The sequence below is a fragment of the Phaethon lepturus genome, unplaced genomic scaffold (assembly GCF_000687285.1).
Source record: "Phaethon lepturus isolate BGI_N335 unplaced genomic scaffold, ASM68728v1 scaffold21827, whole genome shotgun sequence".
Classification (NCBI taxonomy): domain Eukaryota; kingdom Metazoa; phylum Chordata; class Aves; order Phaethontiformes; family Phaethontidae; genus Phaethon; species Phaethon lepturus.
In genome coordinates this window covers 14,417-24,068 of record NW_010555236.1, presented here as the reverse complement: position 1 = coordinate 24,068, position 9,652 = coordinate 14,417, and the positions used below count along the sequence as shown (strand labels likewise).

The 9,652-nt window shown below is 47.2% G+C and overlaps 1 protein-coding gene across 1 annotated transcript in view; it reads left to right on the top strand.

Moving 5' to 3' along the window:
• Positions 1–5,248: 5,248 nt before the first annotated feature.
• The window catches only part of LOC104624645 (GDNF family receptor alpha-4), a 13,728-nt gene continuing 9,324 nt past the window's right edge, over positions 5,249–9,652 (top strand). Inside the window, exons 1-2 of the mRNA XM_010292073.1 lie at positions 5,249–5,529; positions 8,230–8,310. Coding sequence (XP_010290375.1) covers positions 5,256–5,529; positions 8,230–8,310 — 355 coding nt within the window. The 5' untranslated portion in view covers positions 5,249–5,255. The remainder of the gene's footprint in view (positions 5,530–8,229; positions 8,311–9,652) is intronic.

Genomic DNA, 9,652 nt, shown 5'->3' with positions numbered 1-9,652 from the left:
TAATGTTCCTGCATTTATTCGTATTTCCCCAATGACTGTAAAGCCCCGCTTGAAGGCACCAAGCAAACACAGGCAAAAGTTTGCTTGTAACCTGAAAGCAAGGGGAGGAAGGTCAGAGCTGTAGGTGCAAAGAGTCAGGCAGCACATTTTTAATGCCTGCTCAAGGCATGCAGCATGTCGTTGGCCTGAATGTTACGGCATTGCTTTGACACCCTCAGACAGTACATTCCTGAGGTGTTCTCAGCAAATTCCACCACCCCAGTACTGACTGGGAAGACTCACTAGCAAATGAAGGTCAGTTTGCACTGTGGGATTTCATCGTGTGTGTGTTATGTTTGTAAAACCATGCAAATCCACAGAGGGCTGATAGCAACCAGTGGTGTCATCCTCCTTGCATGAGCCGCTCTGATCTAATCCAGCACAACAGCGAGCCAGCCCTCAATGTATTCATGGTGTTGGAGGACTGAACATGCACTAAGCCCAGGGCAAGACAGATGGAAGGGAAGGAGACTTTCCCTTGCATCCCAGGACCCCAAAGGGGATTGCTGGGCACTATGAAATCCAGATGACAGCTATGAGTTCTGGACAAGGTATGTGGGATCTCCTGGGAGGGCTGCTCTCAGGCAGGTTTGGGGAAGGACCATCAGTACGGTAGAGGCGTTTACTGGGGCAGCTCTGTTACGGTTTATATGCTCCCCTCCAGATCAGGCAGGGTGCAGGGTTTTTGTCCAGTGAGATGAGCCCATGTGAGTACATGTTTTAGTGCAACACAGTCAGCTAATTTAGTGTAGCACTGACACTCCTGCATGCCTCAAGCACTCTTGAATGCCTCAACCCTGTTGCAAATGGGACCACTGGAGAGGAGACACCTGTGAGCCACAATGTCTTGCACTCCTGAAACAAACCTAAGGTACACAGGTGCAGGCATACCCAAAGCATGCACTTGGAGGAAAGGCAGTCCTCCGCACACTCTGCAGCTATTTCAACAGTAAATGGGGAAGGAGAGCTGTATACAAGGGCTTGTTCCTTAGGTGATCCTGAGCACTTGGCTGTAAAATTACAACATGAGAACATAGTCTAACAAGGTTTAGCAGTGACCATCTGCATTAGCCACCTGGCCCCATTCATGCATCATTGTTGGTCTATGAATATTTGGGAAATACTAGGAATATTTCTGCCAAACTCCCTTTCCCATCATTTTTTCATTCCAGGACAACTGTGTGTAGCAACTTCTTTCTGACAGATGTGGGTAAGTTGAAAGTTTCTGGATATCAGGCAGTTGCCTCTTAGCAAGCACCGACATCTGTCCTGCAGATTTAATTTGACCCAGCCTATTAGGATTGTTCAGTGATGGCCACTTCTCCCAGCTGAACACACAGGAATAGTCTGGTGCCCACCTCAGGTTTAAATTCCAGTTCTCCAGGTGTCTGTCACAGCTTGTAGAGGGTACTGGTACTCATTGTACAAGAGGGTGCTTGTACTCATTGTACAAGATTTGGCAGGCCGGATTTAGGAAGAATTATGTAAAAGATGTCCAACTAACCTAAAGGGGTAATGAACCACTCTTGTTGCTTTGTTGGAGATGTTGGCTGGTTATTCTTCTCGTAGTAGCAAATATTGTAAAAGCAAGCACCAAACGTTCTGGAGTCAACATCTTGTCACGGAAATAGTAAGTGTTGATCACTCCCTAAGACTGTGCATGAATCAGGGGTGTAAAAGGATTCACACCTAATACATGCAAAAACTGGAGGGAAGGGGGACATATCCCAAAGCCCCAGGTTGAACAGCACCATGAGAAGCAGTGTGGTTCCTCCTAGAACATCTGAAGCCCAACAGTTGGTTGGATCAGAAAGGCAGAGTGGCAGGGTACTCTCCAGGCATTTTGCTCAATGTTTCCAGACCACATGGAGTCACCTTCACACTTCAGTACCCCAGGCACAGCTGCATTTCCTTGGTGAAGGAAATGGTCTCCTTGGAGGAGAGTCAGACCTCCTTGTCCAACAAAATATCCTTTGAGATGCCTGCATAAGAAGAACCAAGGGTCTGTTAAAGCAATGGGAAGGGCCACATTTCACTCTTACTCCTGCACATTAGGAGTGACTTTATGTAAGTGCCACTGAGGTAAGCAAGAGCAGAAACAGATGTGGAGCATAGCTACAAACAGGATGTGAAAATAAACTCATTACTCCATCTGCCCACCGTAAACAGCGTGAAATTAGCAGCAAGTGAGGAATAAAAATCCAGACAAATGGCCTTTTAAAGAGAGCAGCGGGAGCTGGAAGGTCTGCTGTTAGAAAAGCAGAGGCACGGAAAGCCCAAGCCATGCACAACCCGCCGCATATCCCGAGACCCCTGGTCAGTCAGGGGCAGAGGTGGAGAAAAATCCCATGGTGCAGAGTCCACAAGATGTGATTTCTGAAGGTAAAAACAGAAAGGCCACTCCATCTTTGGGAGAGAAGACCTGATTTTGCCTTTGTCACTGACTGTTAGGAGACACTGTCTATTTTATAAGTCACAGAGATTTTTTTTTTCCCCCTAAGAGGTTCTCTCTTAATGTTGCATAAAATTACTCTCTCAGGGGTAGTGTGAGGAGGAAAACGTGGTGTTGCGTTGTCTTAGTTGCAAAGACATCGCTAAAAATAAAAGCCCCTGAATGATTTGGTTTTTAAGTGACATGATTATGGAACGGGTCATTCGTGACGCTCCACTTCAAGTTGCTTCAAGTACCTCTGTCATAAAGCCTGAATGGGGGTGTTTTATGCTTTGGACTTGGGCTGTAGATATTCACCCCTGGCCTTTGTTCTATGAAGCAAGTCTCAGCTTGAGGATATATTTACTTAAACGTTTGCAGGAAAATTTCTCAAATGGTCAATCTGCTTGATTTATTTAAAGTGGGATCCCAAAGTGTTTTACAGCTTTTACAGGCTGGCTGTGTTTATAACCATCCTGGGGAGTATCTTCTGCAATTCATGTAGCGGAGAGAGGGAAGAAGGGTCATAATTTCTATTTTAACCTACTTTTCTAGCAGCTGACATGACGCTGACAAAGTCATCTCTTCTAGAATAAAACCTGCCATGCTTTATCCTTGCCCAGAGGAGAACCTTTGGAGAAAGCCACAACAAAATAAGTCAAGCACTTTTTTTTTTCCCCCTTATGGATTCTGCTCAGATATGTGCATGGAAAATTCAATGGTGTCTGAAAGCAGAGACTATGAGCAGCTCCGGCTCATTTTATGGTTCTCAATGAAATTGTAGACCAAATGATATTTCAAGGAAACTGGTTCCTTGTGTTAGGAGTTCTTAAAGATATGACAGCCCAAGGCAGAGTTTCCTACATGTTGGAAATAATTTCTCTCTCCCCATTTGGCAGATCCAAACAAGCCTTAAGTGCTAAATAAACCAGGTCTATGAATAAATCGGGGTAGAAGAACTCGAATTTGAGGTATTGTGAGATTTGAAATAACTGAAACTTGGCGTTGGCCATGAGGCACTTCGAAATAGTCTGGAGTTTGATGAGAGGTTTTGCATTTGAGATGCCATTGGGATATTTCAGGAGGAAACCTCCTGGTGGGTTCACCCAAAGTTTGTCATAAACATAATTGAAGTATCTGAACTCCAGCTGCTACCTTCTACTCTAATCAAGAGCAACAGAAGCAGCTCCTTCTTAGCAAACATCCTGTTACTGCTGAGGGAGGAGACATGGATATTCTGGGCTCAAGCACTGAACTGGGAGGGTAGCAGAGGCCGGTGCAGAAATTCAGGGCAGGAGAGGTAGCATGTGGAAGAAGGAAAAAGGGACTTTATGGAGAGATCAATAGACTCTTGGAGAGAGGGGAGATCTCATGAAGCCCTTGGAGATAGAAATCAGGACTTCACATTTTTCTCAGGAGAGAGGATTTTCTAATATTGTCTGAGTTGGGTTTCGCCAGGAACAGACCCTGGAGGAGCTCAAAAACCAGAAGTTGCCTCCACCTTATCTATCCCGTGAAAGGTAAGGTATCCTTACCCTTACAGTTCCTATCCAAAGTGCAGACAAGTTATGTTAGAGACAAGGACTTCCTTTGGGAAGTATTTGAGAAGTCCTCCTTCAAGGTCATGACAGCAGTTTCTGTTTTTATAGTATAGCAGGATCCAAAATGATGTTATAGGCACAGAAACTGATTCTCCCCTTCCATGAACCAGGTTTCCCTCTTCATCGCTCCCCCAAGCCATCGTGCAGTTATGCCTGACCTCTGTCAACATGCTCCAGAGCATCACACCAACGGGAAGGAGTGTGATTCACCTTGTCCTGACCCCTGTCTCCTCTCCATCACCTGGATGATGCTCCAGGCCACGGGAGCACAGCACCACTGAGCACTGCTGAACTAATTTAGTGGTGTACACGTAGTAAATAATGCCTTCCTCCCATGCTTTTGTTTATCCTCTCGGCATGGGGAACAGAGCACTTTGTATTTTTACAATTAACTCTGAGGAGAATTTACAGAAGGTTGGAAAAAGCCAAAACAAAATGGTGGAAGTCCTAGGGAGGTGGTGACAGTGAACAAGGGTCAACTCCTGGGACACCTGTGGGCTGACTCCATGTCAAAACACCCCACACAGAGCCTTTCATTGCTTCAGGGAGGTGTAGGCAGACTTAAATTGTGTGCAAGGAGGAGAGCCTGGGGTCTCCATAGCATTGGGCTGCTGTTAACTTTGGAGGGCAGAAATGAGGTGGAGAACTGGGGGAGCAAAGAGTTTGGAAAGATTTTGTGCTCCAAGCAGGAAAAAGCAAGCACCAGGAACTGGTCAAGTTTCTGCCACATATAATCCTGCTTCCAGGCTGACCCTGTCCATGGTCACTCTCTCAAATCAGGAGGAACCTGGTCTCCAGGAGAGAGGTGACCTCTCCTTCTGGCTTCTCAGGTGGATGCAACATGCATCTCACTGCTGCTGGTGGCTCAGCAGTAGGAGAGAGAGGGTTGGGTTGAGGTGTTGAATCTCAGGTTGCGTCTTGTTTCCTTAACATCCCTCCAACTTCCCCCAGTCATGTGGGCATTTAAACCCTCCAGTTGACCTGTTGCAGAGGGATCTGCCCACTTCAAGATTTCAGAGGCAGAGTCGTTGCCTGTGGAGTGGGTGGTGATGAGAGGGATGTCTATCTCTGCATGTGAAGATGGACATCCCAGCCTTGTCCAGCTCATGAGAGACACAATTAATTTCCCACCTGGGTTTGCTCCATCACCCTCACACCACTTCTCCGGTTTTCTTGCAGAAGGTATGGCGGAAGCTGTCAGCTCGAGCAGGGACTGCCTTCAAGCAGGTGAATCCTGTACCAATGACCCCATCTGCAGCGCCAAATTCAGGACCCTCCGGCAATGCATCGCAGGCAACGGAGCCAACAAGCTGGGCCCCGACGCCAAGAACCAGTGCCGGAGCACCGTGACAGCCCTGCTCTCCAGCCAGCTGTATGGCTGCAAGTGCAAGCGAGGCATGAAAAAGGAGAAGCACTGCTTGAACGTCTACTGGAGCATCCACCACACGTTGATGGAAGGTTGGTTGAGCAGAGTACTCATTTCTGATGATCTTCCTAAAAGGGAATTACTGCTGGGGCTTTCTGCAGAGCTCCTCAGCACCGAAGTGGCTGTAAAAAAGGTCATTCCTGTAGTATTCCATCCCCTCTCAAGACCTACTTGCCCCCACGGTAATGGCATGTTGGGGAAAGCAATCCTGAAAACCTGAGACATCTCCTTCTTTTTTTTAAACATGGCCTCTTTTTTATGACATTCCCAGTATAACTTGAGATCTCTTGCTGGGCAAATGCATGGTATGTTTTGCATTTAAGTATGCCAGCCAAGACCATGAAAGCCATGTATTTTACAGAAACACTATACAAATCATGGGCATAGAGGAAAAGACTGTATGAACTTAGAAAAAAATATCTCTCTTGGAGGCTCTCAAATACACCACTGTCTTTGGTTTAGTGAAAATCCGGGGCTGGTGACACCAAGTTGGAGTAATTTAAAGTGTTCCCAGAGCCAGTATTTCGTAAGTTTGGATTTTGATGTTTTTTAAAAGTCATCAAAGTGCACCTCAGCGGCCATAAGTCTTCCTTGTCAGGCTGGTGAGTATTTTATGCACCATGAAAATTAAAATGGGGAATAAAACAGAACCTTCCAGCCATGGGCTGCGAAATAGATTAATAAAACACTGCTGGCTGAAAGCTGAAAGGAAAGGTTCAGGGGTGATAACACAGGGCGAAAGGCCAAGCAAAACAAAGAGGATGGAGACTATAATGCATAGGCTTGCCGGAAAGGGAACTGCTTGGTGAAGTTCCCGGAAAGCTTTCGGGTGCCCCAGCTTGAAGGGTGCAGAACATGGTGGTATGAACTGCTTGGGGAAATAAGACACCTCAGCACCCTCCAGGATCCAATCTTTACCATAATTACTTGCCAGGTGAACTTGTTTACGTTGAAGTGAAGCCTGGGGAAAGGTGGCAATCCGGCTTCTCCATTCATCTTAACAGGCTGCGTTGCAACCCCTTCCCCACTGACCTTCACGCCCTGGAGCTTTGGTCACAGCCCATCTGTGATGAGGCTGTACAGGACAGCGGTGTCAGAAGGACTCCCAACTCCAGGACTGCTGCTGGGAGAGCAGGGAGAGGATGGCAGGGAGTGCTGGGTGCAGGCAGGGGCCAGGCGTGGGTCTCCAGATGCAGAGTAGGAGACAGGTGCTGGATGGCCAGGTTGGATGCTTCCTGCCCAGCAGCTTGGGACCTCCATCTTGGGGATGACTGTGAGAGGACTGCTGTTGGAGACTGCCAAGACTCCGCTCTACTTCTCCTCTGGTGTCTTGTCCTGAGCCCCACATTTTTTCAAGCACTGAGTTCACTTGCAGTGCAGATTTACGCTCCCAAACCTTTGATTTCCCTGCCTTAATTTCCCTGGGGAAATATATTTCATAATAGTCACGTGTTCCAGAGTCCTTACACAGGTTTACTGGGCTGAGAAAGGAAGTCAATCCACACGCTCCGTGTAGGGCTTCGTCTCTCAGTCATACGTACCCAGGAGGCTGTAAAGAGCTTCCTAGAAGCTCTCTTATAAAATCAATTGTGGAAGTGTGTGCTCAGGGAATTTACAAAGCATACTATTTACTCAGCTTCTCTTGAGCGCGTCTGTGTTTAGCCACCTTCCCGTTTGGAGACACAATAACATGATGACAACCCGATAACAATTCTCTGATAAGGTGCTATATCATCAGGACATAAAACTGCTACACTGAACATAGAAATGGGCCCCTCTCCACTCAGTAATGATGCAAGATATTTCAATGAAGGTGTAAAGCTGCCTTGTAATGTACCTGCCGTAATTGCACAGGGCTGTGTACCCTGGGAGCCATTTCTTCCTGACCGCAGCTGGTGATCAGCATATGCCCAGAGCATGAGGTTTGATAGTCCTTTTATCCCAGCCAGTACATCTGCTGCTGTTGTCCACATCCATCTAAATGTCTAATAAAAAAAAATGATACAGAGCTGTTTGCTTCAATAATATTCTGTGGTATCCATCAGGATGACGGGGCATTACTGACCATTGAGTGGATGAAAGGGAAGCACCGATTGAATAAAATTAGCTGCCCAGCAACTTAAAAATGACAAGGGGAAGTTTCTGCAGGAGCTGCGGGTCATTAGCTCTATGCCAAGTAAGAAAGGGCTGTTGGCAAGGAGAAGGGGAGAGGTGTTAATAAATATGAAGGTGCATGTGTTTTCACGCACACAGCCCCGTGCAGAACCCTGGCTGTGACCTAGAAACAGGTGAGGACCATTGACCCAGGGAAGGACCTATAGGAAATAGCAAGAATGGTGATGGAAACCCCAGGTATGTAGCAAGTCAGTGCTTTGAACTCTGCTCATGAACAAGAGTCTGTGCTACAGTCTGGTGTCTTGAGTGTCAATCCCTGTAAAGGGACCTAAGACCTGAGTTATAGAGAGTTGCAACTCAACAGTTCCCTGAGAGGCTGTCCTACTCCGAAGCTGTGATATATTTTTAAAAGCCAGTTACATCTTATTCCCTTCTCTAAGGATATGGCCATATATCAATTCCTGTGACTCTGACTATCCATTTACTTATGGCCTTTAGAGCACACGTCTCCTTGGACCCACCAAGCAAACCTGCACTGCATCTGTTGAACCTCATAAGACTCAAACGTCCCTCAGGAGCCTCAGTTGCCTTCTCACTAACATCTCTTTTCAATCCAGGCATGAATGTACTGGAGAGTTCCCCTTACGAGCCGTTCATCAGAGGCTTTGATTACGTCCGGCTGGCATCCATCACTGCAGGTAGGTGGGTGGGAAGATGCTCTTACATTGACTGGTTCAAACAGGGAGGAACTGGTTGTAGGATCAAGCGTTATGGACAAGGCAGTCCTTTGTGGTCTCTTGTGGTCTCTTCACAAAGCATTGCTGAGAGCTTGCAATCATTTTTCCAAGGAGCTCCTTATGCTTCCTGTGCTAAACTGTTGATAGAAGAACATGTGCTAAGAAGAAGCACTTGTGATTTTTGTTCTTTGGCTTTTTCATGTCCATACTGTGAAGGGCTGGGACTGAGGGACATAGTAGGAAGGACTCTTCCTATGAGCCATCACAGGTGGGCTGATTCCCCATAGCAGGTGGATGACCTGTGCCATGCAGACACCCACCCATGGATATCGTTAGGTATGAGAATGTACTTCCACATCAGTCATAGGGTCAAACTCTGCAGGCAAAAAGGTCAGTAACCCAACCTACTGATTGATCCTAGCCACAGCCTTTAACCCCATGCCCTGAGGGCAACCTCAGGACCCAGACCCATGTTCTGCTCTGCGTCATGTAATCCACTCAATAACACGAGCAGAGCTTCCTGACACCTTTTAACCCCCGCGAGGGCATGAACCCCCAGCTCAGCAGTTAAAGGGTCAGCGTGGTAGCTATTAAGCCATCCATCACAGCTGCCACCACAACCAGCATTCAGCTCTGCTTATGTGCCACAGCTGCGGGGAAGCTTGTACTCCTCATGTGTCTCTGGCTGACGTGCCGAAACAGCAGTCCTGTTGCAGCTCTTCCCAAACGTACTCCGGACTCCAGGGTGGCTGGAGTACTCCAAGCAAGTAAGGAGCAGCAGGTCCCCGCAGCCAACGGCTGTCTGCAGTCCCCACGATGGCGAGGCATTTGTTAGGTGAAAGTGTCCAGGAGCAAGTTAACCCATCAGCCTTCGACAAGCTGAGCAGCAAGGGGAAGGGGAGTGCTCCCTGACCTCGCATCTTCTTATTGACTCCACTTGACTGGTTTGAGCATGGAAAGTGAAGCATGCACAAAGGCGTTTGCCACATCATGGCCTTTTTAACTAGATTTTTTCCCCTTTAGCTGAAAGTCCTAGAGGGCTTTTCAGAGCACGGCAAAATCTAGGGATGGGGATTTTTATGCGTGGTTAACACATTGCCAGGTTTTTAAAGCGGACTGAAACTGGTTGGGCAGCAAAGCAAAGGTGCCCAGAGCAGCAAGGTTATGTCCCAAAGGACTCAGCATCCATCTAGGGACATGAAGTTTCTTGGTTTAACCTTTTTTTCCCTATTTACTCATCAACACTCTCTATAACATAACTTATGACCTGCGGCACCGTGTCTGTCCAGTGCCCAGGATCATA